The 18,480-nt window shown below is 36.1% G+C and overlaps 1 protein-coding gene across 1 annotated transcript; it reads left to right on the top strand.

Moving 5' to 3' along the window:
* The first annotated feature begins 11,023 nt into the window (after window positions 1-11,023).
* tmem196 (transmembrane protein 196) lies at window positions 11,024-18,052 on the top strand. The gene is made up of 4 exons (XM_079442133.1): window positions 11,024-11,379; window positions 11,926-11,982; window positions 16,284-16,538; window positions 17,486-18,052. The coding sequence occupies exons 1-4, from the start codon at window positions 11,215-11,217 to the stop codon at window positions 17,552-17,554; spliced, it is 546 nt and encodes a 181-aa protein (XP_079298259.1). The 5' UTR covers window positions 11,024-11,214; the 3' UTR covers window positions 17,555-18,052.
* The last annotated feature ends 428 nt before the right edge of the window (window positions 18,053-18,480 follow it).

Raw genomic sequence — 18,480 nt, 5'->3', positions numbered from 1 at the left:
CTAAAAGTTCCTGAAAAAACTAAAAACTGCTCTTTCATGTTGAGGTACTTGCAAAAACATTCATTGTTCTTTGATTACTTTATGAATGCACAGAATAATATATATATATATATATATATATATTCCAGCAGCACCATGGTACTTTGATATATGGCTATGTGGTACACTTGGTATCTTGTTTACATACCTTTGAAATGTATACCATGGTATTACTATTACTAAGTTAGAGTGCATTATATAGTTTTATGGTAATACCATGGTACTGTTTCATAATGCCTGTGCGTTGAAGAGTTTCACGTCCCCTCAGGGTTTTTTTTTTTTTTTTTTTTTCCAGGATCATTGTTGCATTCATTTTAGAAACTGTCAATGGCCAGCTGGGATTTTCTCTCAGAATCTGCAGGTGCAAGATATTTTAGCATAATTTGCTAATGCGGACAAGAAAGTCGAGCTAGATTTGAACTAAACAAGCACGCAGATTGAAGGCTAGACTCAATAATTTCACTATTAAACGCTGCTCAAGCTTGTTTGCATCATTCTTGCGCTATACGAGTATGCTCAGAATATCATTTGCACATTTTTTCATTATGTTGCATTATGCAATGCACGGTGACGTCTGAGGCTGAGACTAGTTGGTTAGTGGCTGGCAAAGTGGCAAACTCTGATGAAACTCTTTGTTTGCTGTTGTTGATAAAACAATAGAAACCATCACAGAATTTCTAATGGTTTTACTGGTTATAATGGGAATCATACTGGTTTTAATAGAAACTGTAATAGTCCCTGTTGGTCTCTACTGGTAATTGGTCATATTCTACTGGTGGCTTGTTAAAACCACTAAATCCTAATGCAAACCATTTGTTAATGTTAATGGTTAAAACCTGATGGTTTGTAATGTTTTTACTGGTATTTGTAGTGGAAACCATCAGAATTTCTGTGATGGTTTCTATTGTTTTTTCAGCAGGGTAGTCAATAATACCACTCGTTTAGCCAGCTCTAGAATTGAGGAAATCAGTGATTCAATGAGCCAGTCTTAATCGTAAGTAATGAGCAATATGAATGTAATATAGGACTAATAATAATAATTCCGTACCTTGATATTTCAAAAGTGAAGAAATCGAGTCTGCGACCTGAGACCGCTTCCATTTCGTAATGAATCATTCTTTTGATTTGTTTCAGTGATCTGAAACTCATTTACCACAGAAAAACATAATTCATAATAGGATCACTTTTGTTCATTTAGTCAAGTGGAAATGTAGAAGCAGTACGTACTTTAACTGGAGTAACATTTCAACAGTGTATCTGTAGGCTACTTTAACTCCAGTACAGTGTTTGTGTTGTCGTCCACCACTGGTAGTGACACAGAAATAGCTTCACTTTATAACGAGGCATTGACAATTATGGATTTCTAGATGAACACACAACATTACACCAATCCATTTTTCACTAAAATTACAGTTACAACTCTAAACTTAACTGAGCCTGGTTAGCAGTAGCATATCATTATAACCGGGTCCCATGCATTCACAGGCAGTGATGTTCTCAATATGTGCCAATAAAACTGCATGCTGGCAGGACCCCTTCGGATTCAAGCACTCCCTTGTGGACCATTAAACAGGGCTCCAGGGCAATCCGTGACATGGGCATATTTCCAGTGTGACAAAACTGACATAGTTATTCGCAGGGAAAATGAGCTCTTGTATAATGATGCAAAGAGTCAAAACATCATGGGTTACAGTCAAATAATGTGACATAAATGTATTTAGAGGCTTAAAAATATATGGATGCCATTGCATTAGATGACTGAACAAAACCAATACAACATCAGCAAACAAATGATAGAAAAAAACTTTATACATTACATATCCGTTTTTTGCTCACAATATAATCAATGTTTACCCGAATTAATCAAACTTGCATGATGTGAAAAAATAAATAATAATAAAAAAAAAGTTAATTTAAAAGTATATATAACTTTTTAAAATTATTATGTTTTTTTTTTTTGTGTGGGGGGGGGTTCATTTAAAATATATATAACTAAAATTGGAAAATGTTTGAACTGCTGTAAGAAATATTTGTTAATAAATATTTATGGATATTAATGGCAGTATTGTTTTCTTAATTTCTTCATATTATAAAATGCTAATGACTTTTTATAAAAAAAAGAATAAATTTGTATTTTTAATCATAATTCAGACCGTTTTTCTCACAATTCTCAGAAAAAAATCTATAAACAGAATTGCGCGACATAAATGCTGAATTGTGAGATATAAACTTAAAGTTCTGAATAGAAACGTCTAAACCTATTCACAAAAATACTTTTTTTTTTACTTTTTATTCCATGGCAGAAACAGAAGTACAAGATAAAAACTCAGAAATGCCAGAAAAAAAGTATTTTTTTTATTCCATGGCAGAAACATGCTTCCATAATTTTGTAATGTTCTTTTAATTAATAAAAGTTATAACCTATATGAAAATGTCATAAAAAAAAAAAAATCTTATTATTTTTCTTTAATTGTGTGTCTAATGTAGGCCTGTTTAACATCCAAAGTGACAAAATATCAGTATCGGCAAAAAATGTCAAATCCATGCATCCCTAGCCGTCTATGTAGGCAGCAAACAGCAAGGCAGCTCACTGTTTTGGAACGGAGCCGAGTTTGCAAGTGGACGTGAACACAGTGATTTATTCCAGCATGAGAGCCTTCCACCTCACATGAAGAGAAAGAGCGAGGAAGAGAAAGGAGGAGGATGAAAAGACAGTGGTTGCAGTGGTTATAAATAGACAGAGGATGTGAGAGCGTGTGTATAGGAAGCAGCTCTTCTGTCCTACCGCGGTGATGCTAATGGAAGTTAATATGGTGCAAAGAGCCAAACTGAGACACAGGAGGACAAACGACAGGACAGAACTGCCACGGGAGGCAAATTACACTCTCTCAAAAAACATTCTGATCTTTAGCACTGAAGGGATTCTCTGTTCTTACTGAAGAGCAATCATGCTGCCTTCAACTCATGCAGGAATAGTCATATTTATGAGATTGCATGTGAACACCAGCACAATGTTGTTTTAGAAAGTTAGAAAATTAGTGATTAATCGTGCAAGAGCACAACAGTTAACAGTCTGTGTGGCAACAGGCTTGCACTGCTTAACTATATTTCCCATAACTCTCTGCTCAATTCTCTGCACAAGAATGATAAATGCATTGATAGAGCCTCAAGGTTTGGCTGTTAGCAAGACCCTATTAACCCCCCCTGGTATGGATGATGTAACCACCTCAATCTGGTACTTAAAAGCAGTGCTGTTTAACTAAAACTAGAACTATTAAAATCCTTTTTTTTTTTTTTCACTGAAATAATAAATGCAAATGTTAGATGGAAAACTTAAAAACTTAAAAAACAAAGGAAAATTAATGTTGCCTTGGAAACTAAATTAAATAAAGTCAGTTTAAGTTACTGACTGATACTATAACATCACTAAAGCTATAAAAATATTAAAACACTATAATAGTATCTATATAATACTAAAATGCAAGCTGCGTATATCTGTGATATATCGCTAATATTTCATTATATCATAGTTATTATAGCTAGTATATGTTTTGCCATTTTGTAGGGCCTTTAAATATGTGAATTGGACTTGTAGGCTTATATTCACTCCTCTGCTGTCTTTGACAGCACAGCTTATAGCAACTGTATGTGGTTTTGCGACTTTGGAGCCCCCTACAGTTAAGTGGAATTTACTGGAGTAAATAACCTTTTCGATTGAACCAATTGCTTCCCAAAATGATTCACTTTTTCGAAGCGCTCGAAACACCACACACTGGTGAAGCCTACAGACAAAACTGTGTACATGCAACAAAAACTCAGACCAAAACACGCTTAAAAAGCTTTTACAAACCAATTACAAATGTTTATTGAAAGTTTAATATATTAAAAGCAATCGGCAAGGGCATAGAATATAGACGCTACGACATCTCCCTACCAATATTCATACCATTAATTTTCAAATTTTGCCATCTCTTAAAAATGATTTAAAAAACAAGAATCTCTGAAACAGTTGAACCACTGTTTGGAATTGCAAATCTTTTGATTCAGATCGGGACTTCGGAGCAGGTTCGCAAATCTTTTGATTCAGATCAGGACTTCGGAGCGTTTGTGAATCACTAGATTCAGATCAGGACTTCGGAGCAGGTTCACAAATCTTTTGATTCAGATCAGGACTTCGGAGCGTTTGTGAATCACTAGATTCAGATCGGGACTTTGGAGCAGGTTCGCAAATCTTTTGATTCAGATCAGGACTTCGGAGCGTTTGTGAATCACTAGATTCAGATCGGGACTTTGGAGCAGGTTCGCAAATCTTTTGATTCAGATCAGGACTTCGGAGCGTTTGTGAATCACTAGATTCAGATCAGGACTTCGGAGCAGGTTCACAAATCTTTTGATTCAGATCAGGACTTCGGAGCGTTTGTGAATCACTAGATTCAGATTGGGACTTCGGAGCGTTTGTGAATCACTAGATTCAGATCGGGACTTTGGAGCAGGTTCGCAAATCTTTTGATTCAGATCAGGACTTCGGAGCGTTTGTGAATCACTAGATTCAGATTGTGACTTCGGAGCAGGTTCACAAATCTTTTGATTCAGATCAGGACTTCGGAGCGTTTGTGAATCACTAGATTCAGATTGGGACTTCGGAGCGTTTGTGAATCACTAGATTCAGATCGGGACTTTGGAGCAGGTTCGCAAATCTTTTGATTCAGATCAGGACTTCGGAGCGTTTGTGAATCACTAGATTCAGATTGGGACTTCGGAGCGTTTGTGAATCACTAGATTCAGATCGGGACTTTGGAGCAGGTTCGCAAATCTTTTGATTCAGATCAGGACTTCGGAGCGTTTGTGAATCACTAGATTCAGATTGTGACTTCGGAGCAGGTTCACAAATCTTTTGATTCAGATCAGGACTTCGGAGCGTTTTTGAATCACTAGTTTCAGATTGGGACTTCGGAGCAGGTTCACAAATCTTTTCATTCAGATCGGGACTTTGGAGCAGGTTCGCAAATCTTTTGATTCAGATCAGGACTTCAGAGCGTTTGTGAATCACTAGATTCAGATCAGGACTTCGGAGCAGGTTCATGAATCTTTTGATTTAGATAGGGATTTCAGAGCAGGTTCACAAATCTTTTGATTCAGATAGGGACCTCAGGGTGCATATCGTGAATCTTTTTTTCTGATGAATTTTTTATTAAACAGTACAAAACATCAAATCATTGAGGCAGTACAGTTAGGCTATGAAAACAAAACAAAGAAGAAAGAAAGAAAGAAAGAAAGAAAGAAAGAAAGAAAGAAAGAAAGAAAGAAAGAAAGAAAGAAAGAAAGGGTCCATAAGATTTTTGTGAAATTTGGATTAACTCATTATCTGTTGCTTGACCTCTTCATATTTAAGGAGATAACTATTAGTTTCCAAAGTCGTTCAGCATCACCAAATACATTAAATATAACGTGTCTGCAGTCTGCATAATACTGTTATTAATTTGCAGGAATTGTTTTGTTTGCTTTATGGAGGGTTTGTCTAAACAGGCCAGTAAGAGACCTAACATCTGCTCTTCCTTTTTTTGGGGGGGGGGGGGGTTTGCAGGGACACAATTTCAGGCCGAGAAATTTAACACTCATTCAGGCCACACAGAAAAAAAGGGGCCAAAATTGCAGGGGAAATTATACAGTAGATTATAGAAATTATTGCTTTTATTTAGCAAGGATGCTTTAAATTGATGATATTGATCAAAAGTGATGATAAAGACATTTATAATGTTACAAAAGATTTCTATTTCAGATAAATTCTGTTCTTCTGAATTTTCTATTCATCAAAGAAACCTGAAAAAAAAATCTTCTCTGTTTTCAACAATAATAATAATAAATGTTTTTTGAGCAGCCAATCAGTATATTAGAATGATTTCAGAAGGATCGTGTAACTGGAGTAATGAAGCTAAAATTCAGCTTTAAAGTTACAGGACTAAATTGCATTTTAAAATATATTAAAATAGAAATCAGTTATTTTAAATAATAAAAATATTTCACAATATTGCTGTTTTTGCTGTATTTTTTATCAAATACATGCAGGCTTGGTGAGCAGAAGAGACTTCTTTAAAAAACATTAAAAACCTTTTGACTGGTAGTCTTTTAAAACATTTTCTAAAGTGCCTAAATATCAAAATTAGTACAACAGGCCTATATTTGTTGAAACATTCTAATACTGAATATTGAATTATTAGGCTGTGGTATTATTTTTGTGTTGCTGTCTACTCTAGCTCCCTCCAATAAATCCATGTGAATACCAAACAATAATACCTTAATGCTCAAAAGTCAGGCTCATCAAATATCTCACACTTGATTTTAAACTTTAAGAATTAATGTTCATGAATTTTGGGGCAGCTTACTGACATTGCCAAAAAGTGAGAAAGAAATATGAATAAATTTGTCTGGTTAGTGATGTAGCCCCTACTGGTCGACGAAGCAACTACATAATTTTGTGGTTAAAAAGCACTTTCTCCACACTTGGAACTTTAAAAGGGGTCATGAACTAAGAAACCAAAATTCCCTTGACCTTTTGACATATAAGAGGTCATTATACTATAAAAACATCTTGTAGATTTCAGAAGTCAAAACTTTGTTGTTAGTCTAAAAACAGCTTATGCTGAAAAACAAAAATGACAAAAAGACAGCTTGTGGAATTTTCTACTCTATGATGTAATAGTGTGGATAAGCACCGCCTCCACAGAAGAAGATCAACACCTGCTTTGACATCTCTGCCCCTGATTATGCATCACTGCCTGTTTAGCCCCGCCCAGCAATTCTACATCATTGCCTGTTTAGCCACACCCACCAATTCTGCATCACTGTCTCTTTAGCCCCACACACCAATTCTGCATCACTGTCTGTTTAGCCCCGCCCACCAGTTCTGCATCTCTGTCTGTTTAGCCCCGCCCACCAGTTCTGCATCTCTGTCTGTTTAGCCCCACACACCAATTCTGCATCACTGTCTGTTTAGCCCCACCCACCAATTCTGCATCTCTGTCTGTTTAGCCCCGCCCACCAGTTCTGCATCTCTGTCTGTTTAGCCCCGCCCACCAGTTCTGCATCTCTGTCTGTTTAGCCCCACACACCAATTCTGCATCACTGTCTGTTTAGCCCCGCCCACCAGTTCTGCATCTCTGTCTGTTTAGCCCCGCCCATCAGTTCTGCATCTCTGTCTGTTTAGCCCCGCCCACCAGTTCTGCATCTCTGTCTGTTTAGCCCCACACACCAATTCTGCATTACTGCCTGTTTAGCCCTACCCACCAATTCTGCATCTCTGTCTGTTTAGCCCCGCCCATCAGTTCTGCATCTCTGTCTGTTTAGCCCCGCCCACCAGTTCTGCATCTCTGTCTGTTTAGCCCCACACACCAATTCTGCATTACTGCCTGTTTAGCCCCACCCACCAATTCTGCATCTCTGTCTGTTTAGCCCTGCCCACCAGTTCTGCATCTCTGTCTGTTTAGCCCCGCCCATCAGTTCTGCATCTCTGTCTGTTTAGCCCCGCCCATCAGTTCTGCATCTCTGTCTGTTTAGCCCCGCCCACCAATTCTGCATCTCTGTCTGTTTAGCCCCACACACCAATTCTGCATTACTGCCTGTTTAGCCCCACCCACAAATTCGCGCATGTAGTGTTTACGAGAGAGGTGAACGTGTCCACGCAGGAACCAAACAATAAAGATGCTCCGAAGTCAACAAGATGCCGTGCAGTGCCAAGTTGTGTGTAAACAACTTTCTGATCCCAACATTAGGAAAGAGTGGATGAACTTTAATTTTAATGAAGATCCAGACCACGTCAGTAAGAACTTGGTCTCTTGTTCACTTAATTTTATCACGGATTCGTTTAGGAACAAGGCACAATTAGATGCAGGATTTTCAAAAAGATTGAAACCAAAAGATCCAACAGTAATGTCGCACCACAAGTGTGAGTAACTGTTTTTGGTCACTATTGCTTTGGCTCTTCTTACAGATAGACGTTATTTATGCATTTTAAACCTAAATCACAGCAGCGTCCATTTATGAAGGACATAGACTGTCAAATATACACAAGCCAGTCATAGCAGTGGGTGTTTACTTCCGAGTCTACAATCCGCCGCACCTATTCTCCCAGAGCGTTCTGATGAGGGGGGTCACAAAGCTTGATCTGCTGTGTACAAACGTCTGACAGACATCTTTCAGATGTCAGTTTTACATACATTCTAAGTCATAAACATCTTAAAGACGTCTAATATATTTGACAGGAAACGTCCAATAGACGTATTGCAGATGAGCACACACTCAAAAAAATACGTCTTGCAGATATAAATGCAGATTTCAAATAGACGTCTCTGTGATGTACGTGTGCTATCAGGGGAGGCAGTTTATGAACCCTTTAAGGCAGTGGTCTCAAACTCAATTCCTGGAGGGCCACAGCTCTGCAGAGCTCCAACTCACACCTGCTTGGAAGTTTCAAGTAATGCTGCAGACCCTGATTAGCTTTATCAGGTGTGTTTGATTGGGGTTGGAGCTAAACTGTGCAGAGCTGTGGCCCTCCAGGAATTGAGTTTGGGACCAATGCTTTAAGGCATTGAGAATGGCAATGTGACTAACAAGAAGCGATCAATTATTGGACAATACAGTACTAACACTGCACTCAGAACTGTCAGATTGTATAGAAGTATACCTGAAGTGCAAACAATACACCATGTACTTTCCTCCCTCTTTACTCATGGTCGCAGGTTCTAAAAATATCTCCACCTTTCCTTTCCTGCTATTTCTAGATCACCGGTCACAACCGGGTCTTGAAACTGACAATCAGTTCAGCACTTTCACATTCCCACAAACACAGGAGAGAGGGAGGAAAACACAGAAGAAGCACTAGTTTGATGACTCAGCAGACGGATGGGGGCGTCTTGTTATCGAATCAATGGTGAGATTACGGACAGCTGATGTTCCCAAGCTGATTCACAGACAATTGATTCTGTGCGATGTGACGAATTATACCACAGGAAACAGATCAGATATCCTGACAGCTTGAACATTTTTGATCTGAAATAAACCTGCGTGATGTAAAGCCTGTTTGATGCCTGAATGCAAATGGAAAACTAATGCCATTGTAAATCGATATATTTACATTTTTAAATAGCATAATTAAGTGATATATTTAATATATTTTAATTTAAGAAATAAATATATATATATATATATATATATATATATACACATTTACTCATCTATGCAAATGGAAATTATAACCTAATTGCATTGTAATTAGGTTATATATACATTATTAAATTACACACACACACACACACACACACATACACACACACACACAATTATTATAATAAATATTTCTAAATTTAAATATTTAATTTGGTTAAATTATTTAAATTATTTAATTTAATATTTGTATTATATTACTGTATACAGTATATTCCTAGTAAGAAATATCTGTGCCTGGTATTTTTCAAATTCACCCATTAATACTAATAAGTTCTAAAAGACAAATAAATATACTTTTTTCTTTTTGTATTTTTGTGAGTATTTTGTTATGTTATATCAGAATTGCTAAAAGCTATTAGTTTACTTGTCAACAATATAGATTTTTCTGTCAGCAAAGGAAAAACCCCAATTAACCACAACTTGCAATGTGATATATGTTGTCAAGCTCTTTGTATTGACTGATTATTGGAAGTCAATGCGAGATGGGCAAAGCTTTCTATTGTGTGACTGGTATTGTGTGTTTTCTGCTGACTGAAGAATATCAATTCAAAGGAAATATAAACGGATACAAGCAAAGTATACCTCAAATAGGCCTACACTTGCAGTGTGACTGTACAATAACATTGTTTTAGACTTTCGGTCCTTACAGTAACACAAACATCCTTCTGCAGAAAGTTGCTGTTTTGGGTACAAGAATGAACTGTCTGTGATTTGCTGCAGACACACTGAAAACACAAACCCGTCTCACCCACATCCAGCACACTGCAGTGAGGACAGGCTTCTACATTTACCACATAAAGAAGAACTGTGCTTGGGTTTATGTGATGTTATTTCATCCTGTATGGAGCGTGTGAAGTGCTACGGTCTGTTATAGACTTTCACAGAGGAATTGCACAGTGTTTTCAATGCAAAGTTCTCCATATGAAACCTAGTTAAGAATTATTTAGAGAGGCCAAGATGGATAAATTAAATTATTATTATTACTATTCCCCAGAAAAGCAATTTCCTTTTCTGGCCAGCCAGTGAGGAAGTGATATTTTTATGCAAATAAACAAACATTTACTGTGAGCTTGATATGAGATACCAATATGCTCTAATGTTTATTATTGCTCTTGGAAATGCACTGTAATCCTCAGCTCTACAGCAGTTTCCATCAGCTTTTACGAAGAGATTGCTGGATGGTCATGTTTTTTTTCTCTGTAAGTGTCACTCTAAATGTATTTAGAAATCAATTGCGCGTGCGTGGGAAATTCCACAAATATAATCACAGAGCATCCAAACGCTACAAAAAGCATGCTTTTTGTTTCAGCTTCCTATATAAAGGACTTTTATGCGCGCTATTATAGATTCGGTCCACTCAAAACCTTTCTAATAAAATGTGATTGAGTGTCTTAATGCGCTGTACTGACATGTGCCGTTAGTTGTCCAACTCACTGGTTTTATGCTATAAACTGACCGGGGCGCATTTACCACAATTAGCGCTTTTACGCACCATTGCGCATAACCGCGTCAGGACACCTACTCCCTGTTTGACAGATGCGCAACTTTCCCCGCCAGATTAGATTTGGAACATTTGTAACATTTACCGTTCTAAGGAATTACGTTAAATCTATGATCGTATAACGATTATTTAACTGTTTTAGAGCCATATTCTACTGCAGCACTGTAAAGAAATTCGATGGTGACAGTGGGCGGAGCTGAGGGAAATCGCATGGGGCAGGAGCAGAAGCATGGTAAACAGAGTGAGGAGGAGGGTAAAGTTAAACTGCTGGCGGTTACTCATCATGGAGAGCACCTTTGCGCACTGACTCGTGAACTACTGGTGTGTTTTGGAGAAATCACGTAAGTTGATGTTCGTCTGAACACTTTCCTGGATCTTATGCGTTTGGTTTATCTGTGAAGATATGGAGTGAAGCGTTTTGCGCACCGGTCAGGAAGGATGCCCGAGCGAAGATGTGCTCCAGCCGGAAGATCATCTGGAGTTTGTTGGTTCTGTCGGTGCTGGAGATAGGGCTCGGGGTGTCCAGCATCGCCCTGGGCACGGTGGGCATCTGCCGGGCGAAAGCGGAGCACAAGACCCAGCAGGGCGACGCTTCTCCGGTATGGAGCGGAGTGTGTGTACGTCTCACTTTTCTAGTCTTCTTCAGCATAAACAACTGATCCGAATCTACCAAAACTCTCAAGTTATATAAAACATATACTGTTAAGATTTGAACTACAAGTGCACATTCAATACAATTAAGTACACTTCTTTTTCACAATTTTAATACCATGGCATTTTTATAAGTACCTTAATGTACCATGAAAATACCATAAAATGCATTTTTATATCATGGTCTGTAAGGTATGAATGTACTGTGATGTAATTATATTATATTATGGTACAGTATAGTATTTTTTGTAAAGGAAATCTGACTTGGGCATAAACTTTTAATAACTTTGGTGTTTTCTCAGATATTTTGTGAAGTTGTTGCATTTTCAGAGTGTATGTGAGCTTTTTCCTTCATTAACTCATATAACTTAACCTCATTTGTGTGTGTTCATACCCAGTTAAGTTCGTGTAAGGTGTGACTCTTGTAATCTGAATTGTAATCATTTTCTGCATGTTTTTCATTCAGTTCATTTCTGGTAAGATGCTCAAACATGCTGTTTTCTGTCTCATAGTTTCTTATCTGTGGACTGTGTGGCATGCTGTGTGCACGGAAAAGGACAGGACTGATTGTGAGTATGCACTTCAGTATTCTCATACACAAATTCTGCTGTGCAAGTACACATACTTCACTGTACTACTACTGTACTGTATACTTACTCTACTGTAGAGCACACACTGTACTGTAGTACACTCTTAAAATGGTTCCAAAAGGGGTTTTGTTTGCATCAGTACCATAAAAGGACCATTTATGGTTCACTATAAAGAAACGTTTGTGCATTAAAAAGGTTGCATGGATGTTAAATGTTGTTCACGGCCAATAAAGTTAAGATTGTAAACAGTTTACTTTACTTTTCTTCTTTTTCTTTTTAAAGTTAATGCACATTATCTAGTCTCCTACACATGTTATTCTCTTGATGTTTCATTATATTTTAAAGGTTCTTCAGATCAGTGTTTAGGTTTCTGGGTTCTTTAAAGCTTGAGAACATAGATGTTTTTTTTTCTAATAAAAAGTTCTAAATGGAAGTTAAACAGGTGTTTGGTTCAAATTAAAACATTTAAAAAATGTAGAACAGAAAATCTTTAACTGTATTTTAAGATCTAAAGCATACTCTTTAGTGTACTTACACATCTCACCACATATATTCATGATTTGTTTGTGTTTTTTTTTTTTTTTTTATGTGAAATGTAAACATTCACTTAAAAATCCTATTTTAATTTAGAAATAGTTTTTGGTGGCCATATGAGATTATTTTTGTAAAGTATAAACTGTTATTTTTCCCAGTATAAACTATTGTATTTATTTGTATATTTGCCATTTTTAAACTATTTTAAAGTGTTTTTATTTGTGCAGTGATAAAAGAGATATCCCTTATGCAAATAACAACAACAACAACAAATGAATATGCCAAAAACATGATTTTTTTTTTTTTCAAATTTCATGTTAAACAGTATGCAACAAATGTTTCAAATAGTAGTATGCTACATTTTCTGTCATCACCTCAATACATTGCATGTTTAATTCAGTGAAAAAATGTCAAGTTGTTATCTTGGAAATGAATACTCTTATTTTGCATTCTAATTATTAATTTTAATCTAATTTTGAGATTTTAAGGCAAGACACTACAGGCAAAACCATTGGGTTTTTCATGCACTTGTAAATGTTGAGATTTTGGGCTATTTTACTTTCTTACTATGTATTATTTCAGACTAGTGAAAAGAAAACTTCCAAAAATACTAATTTAAGTGTTTATTCTTAATCCAATTTTGTGATGTAAAATGTGGCAAAACAGTTTTGATTTATGGGGTGATAAAAAATACATATCCGAAATCCCCTCAGTAAAAACCTCAAAACTTTAATATATAAACAAAATTAAACAAGAATTTTGAACATGATTTACATGTTTAGATTTCTCTTTTGTAAAGTTATACAAATGAGTGTATATTTAATTAGATAATGCGTCTTTATCACACATGTTCTTTATGACAAATGTGGACATCCAAGAGCAGCTTCAGCTCACAGTGTAATCAGTGTAATTATCCCAGAATACTTGACTGGAGAGACGAGATTCAATTAGCCACCTCTGAGTGGAGTGAGCCGCCCCAGCGGAGAGTGTTAATCACAAATCCATACCGAAGTGAAACGCTAGTCTGAGAGGTTTCACATCTCTCCCATCCTACTCTCCACTTGTCTCTTTTCATATTATTACTTGTTTACCTTTGATTTCTTGTATACAAGCTTTCAGCTTTGTCCTCAAACACGCTTACCGTTTCTCGTTTTATCTCTCGCTCTCTGCTACTGATTGATTTTGTTTCACAGGCCTCTATGCACTGCCTGTGATGTTATTGTATGGCTAAAAAGAAACCCTCCCCATCAGCCTGTAATGGTTCTGAATTCCTGACAGTAACGCCAGGAACTACTCAAGAACACTTAAGCATTTTATCTGTAAATCATATTGACTTTTAGTCCCGGTGGACAGTCTTATCTCAGCAGGGTTTAGATACTTAAAAAGCAAACATACTGTAAAAAGTGTGTTTCCACTGTTTCTCTTCAGTGTGTAACGTGATATGGGCTGCTGTATGAATGGAATACTAGCTTAATAGTATGCTGAGTACACTCTGCATACTATTTTTTTTAGAGTAAAATAATATGAGAGATGGTATGCCATTTGAGCAGAATCAATAATGCAGTAATTTAAGAAAATTACAGAACGGTGGAATGGGCATGCTTATTTCTTTCTATGATTTAAAATTTTACGTGAAACATTATGCAAGAAATTTTTCTAAATAAATGAGGTTATATACATTTAAATTTTTAATTTTAATCTAATTTTGTGATTGAAGCCAAGACCCTACATGCAAAACCATTGTTATTTTGAGCTATTTTGCTTCTAGAACATGTCTTCTTTCAGACTAATGGAAAGAAAACATACAAAATATTTAAGTGTTTATCTCTTTACGTCTGTAGATTTCAATTACAATGGATATTTTTTTTAATTGTTTTCTCAAAAAGAGTTTTATCTTTACTTCAGCAGTTCTTGCATCCACCAAAATTTACAGTTTTATTCCTATTTATTTTCTGAAAGTTTTTACTGAGGGGTTTGTTCATACATTATTCACCTGATTTTATAATTGCAACTTTATCTTTAATAACTTTATCTGTTTCGGTTACAGTGCATATCTTTAAAGTCGGTTTCTCAAAATGAGTTTTATCTCCACTTCAGTAACACTTACATACACTAAAACTTACAGTTTTATTCCGATATATATTCTGAAGGTTTTTATTGAGGGATTTGTTCATATATCATTTACAAGCTTTTTTGTAACATTTTATTCCTAAAAAATGGTTAAAATGTATATTTTGCTACATGTTGACAGTATTTTCTCATTTACAGAGTGATAAAAGGAGATATCCAAAATCTCCTCAGTAAAAACAATTAACTCTAATATGTCAACAAAATTAAACAACAATTTTTAATCTGGCTTTATCTAATGTTCATGTGGAAATGACCGTAGAAGACCCAAAGAACACATCAACAAATCCATTGCTCAGATTTCTGGTCTGGAAATGTACGCAAATTAGTGCATATTTAATCATATAATGCTTAATTTGCATATTTTGTTATAGTTTTGTAATGCAAAACAATTGTCTTAATGTACTGTGATTAATCAGTTGGGTTTATGATTATATTTTACCTTATTAGTTAAAATTTTACCCTATTCACCTGTAGTACCTTACAATAAGAAGTCACAAATAATACATATTTACGATATAATCATTATGAATTTTGAGCTGAACGATCTTTTATATGAATGGAAATGCATATGCTTTATTATAGACCTTCCTAGTGCACCGTATATACTGCAAAACAAGTGGTATGGTAGTAACACCCTTATTAGTGTAAGCAATTTATCATAGGAGCCAACAATATCTGCAGTGCACAATACCGAGCAGTGACAGTAGCAGTTATAGCGCACTAAAAAGGGGTGTGCCATAAAGAAATCAGGATAACCTGATAATGTGTGACAGTGCTGTGGAGTCAGAAGTCTCTTGTGTAATTTGAGGTCAGATCTGTCCTGAAGTGTTGAGGTGACAGTTTTCTGCAGGCAGATAATGTCACTGTCTGGACGTGGTCTGACTGATTATAAAATCACAGAGCAGCACAATCCATTCTCCCAGTACACAATGGTTTCATCTTCATCCTCCGTATACAGTATTTCTGCTGTGCTGTACGCTTCCTGATTAATAAACTGTGACCTTCATGAGCAAGGAAACAAATCAGAACACCTTAGCAAATGCATAGCAACGCCCCCAGCACTTTGGTTGTTACTTTTACATAGGCAAACACCACTTTGATAATTTAACTGATATTTTACTGTCTGATTTTTACTTTTTGATTATATTTTACTTACTGATTTCAGTCCACTAGAAATAGTTAAACTATTAAAGCATTTGTAATCATTTTAATGCATTATTTTAATGACGAATGCATGAAATATGCATTATTATTTTAATATTAAATGCATGTTTTATGCGTTATTCCTTTAATATTGTATACATGCAATGTACATTATTTCAATACTGTCTGCATGCAATATGCGTTATTTTACTGTATGTGTGCAATATGCATGATCTTTTTGATATTGTATTACATTTGATTTGATACATTATTATTTTAATGATGTATGCATGCAATATGCATTATTAATTTAATGATGTTTTATGCAGTATGCATTGTTATTTTGATATTATATGCATGCAGTGTTATTATTTTGATGATATATGCATTCAATATGTATTATTATTTGAATTTTGTATGCATGCAATACGCATACACAAACAGCTAACATTAAGTATGTTTTTCTGTCTCAGATGATATTATTTTCCTCCTGCTGCATTTGTGGGTTAATCAGTGGAATCCTGAACTTCCAGTTTGTCCGTGCGCTGGTCAAACGTCCCGATGCCATGCGCTCTCTTCATTTGGCCATCATGTCTCTAGCATGTCTGGGCATCAGCAGCTGCACGCTGTCCACATGGCTGACCTGCAGACTGGCCAGCAGCGAACAGCAGCGCATGTTTCTGGAGAGAGAACATTCACTGCATCACTCGCACGAAATGGCAGAGAAGGTATGCCAGGAGATGGTATGTTTGTGCGGTCTGTGTGTGCTGGTGTATCTCATACACTTACAGTCAACATTACATTAAAGCGGACTCTTAATACAGACATTTCCAGAACAGAACTTTGAACATTGAATAAAGCCAGATTCAAACTTCTTGTTTCGTTTTGTTGATATATTAGAGTTGAAGGTTCATGTAGGTGAGTTTGTTTCTTCATCAGATTTGGAGAAATGTAGCACTGCATCACTTGCTCAGCAATGGATGCTCTGCAGTGAATGGGTGCCGTCAGAATGATAGTCCAAACAGCTGATAAAAACACCACAATAATCCACAAGTAATCCACACCACTCCAATCCATCAGTTAATGCCTTGTGAAGAGAAAAGCTCTGTGTGTAAGAAACAAATCCATCATTAAGACATTTTTAACATCAAACCTGGCCAAAATACGATTCCATAATCCATAATAATGTGTGGAAATCTCCTGTTGTCTCTTAAATCAAAATCCACCCACGTGTTTGTTTAGAGCTGGTTTGGCTTGTAAACAGCGTTTGATCCGTGCAGATTTCTCTCCTAATTCAGACCAGACCACTTTTTCACTGGAAGAAGAGTTATTATGGATTATGGACTCTTGACTCTATGAATTTTCTTACAAACACACAGCTTTTGGCTTCTCAAGATGTTCATTGATGGACTGGAGTTTTGTGGATTACTTGTGGATTATTGTGATGTTTTTATCAGCTGTTTGGACTCTCATTCTGACGACACCCATTCACTGCAGAGCATCCATTGGTGAGCAAGTGATGCAGTGCTACATTTCTCCAAATCTGATGCAAAAACAAGCTCATCTCACTCATACAGTAGATAAAAATTGACTTTTTTTCTCTCCTGTCTTTTTGAATGTGCATCTTATAGCGAAACCTCGTCACAAACTCGGCCGTGTGTTTGTTTGTTTGCAGGAGGTTTTGGATAACACCAGCAATTGCATCTCTCAAATCTCCTACAACGGACGGAGTGCTTCGCCGTGACAGCCTGCTGCCCACTCGCTCTTAACAGCACAATGTTTCCACCTGATTGGCTGAGTCAGGCTGACAGTTCTTAACTCTGATTGGTTGAGTCGAGCTGACAGTAGAAGCACAGACGGTGTTCGCAGGACATCCTGTAGACAGAGCGTCAGATAACAGTATTGAGCAGACAGACAGACAATCAGTGTCCAGTTACCTGATGACCTCAGGAGAGGTCAGAGCTGATGACCTTGATGACCAGCATAGAGAAAACAGACATTTGAGTACGAAAAAAGCATGCAAACGATCTTCTCTCTCTTTCTGTATCGCTGTCTCTCTCCCTGTATCTAGATAAAGGGAATGTTGAAACTGAAATTGTAATCCTGATATTGTATGGTATACTGAATTCTTGTATCCTGATTGTATACATGCACACTGTAAAATGCCTGTAAAGATATTTATTAATTTACAGTATTTTTATATAGAGGCTTCATATGAAAATGAAATAAAGATGTCAAATGTAATTTGGAGATTACGACTGATGATTAAGCCGTTAACACACAAAAACACTTTTAATTCACACACCAAAGAGTTTTGTTTTAATATAGCCTACATCTTTAATATACACACCAGACTAACTCTACAAGAAAATTTCAGAAGTGTTTCATTATTTTATTTCAGTCATTGTCCCCTTCATCCATTTTTCATGTATTCCATTAATAAAAAAATTAAAAAAATCTTTTTTAATTTAATATTTAGCGCCTTTCTGAGTTTTCTTTTTTAATTTTTCTTTTTGATTATTTCTCATTAATTGTAAATTATATTTAATTTTATTTATCCTACATTTTATTTTTAAATAATTCCTCATGTAAATGATGTAGCTGCTTAAATCAAAAACAGCTGAAATAAATCAAGCAAAATCACTTTTTATTCATTTATTAGATTAGCCA

Source organism: Barbus barbus (assembly GCF_936440315.1).
Source record: "Barbus barbus genome assembly, chromosome: 19".
Taxonomy (NCBI): domain Eukaryota; kingdom Metazoa; phylum Chordata; class Actinopteri; order Cypriniformes; family Cyprinidae; genus Barbus; species Barbus barbus.
The sequence above is the reverse complement of the archived record's forward strand: the minus strand, read 5'-3'. Positions and strand labels throughout refer to the sequence as shown.

Coding starts and splice junctions, on each gene's coding strand:
- tmem196 (XM_079442133.1), top strand. CDS start 11,215: ATGTGCTCCAGCCGGAAGATCATCTGGAGTTTGTTGGTTCTGTCGGTG. Junction 11,983..16,283: donor GGAAAAGGACAGGACTGATT/GTGAGTATGCAC, acceptor TTTCTGTCTCAG/ATGATATTATTTTCCTCCTG. Junction 16,539..17,485: donor CGCACGAAATGGCAGAGAAG/GTATGCCAGGAG, acceptor GTTTGTTTGCAG/GAGGTTTTGGATAACACCAG.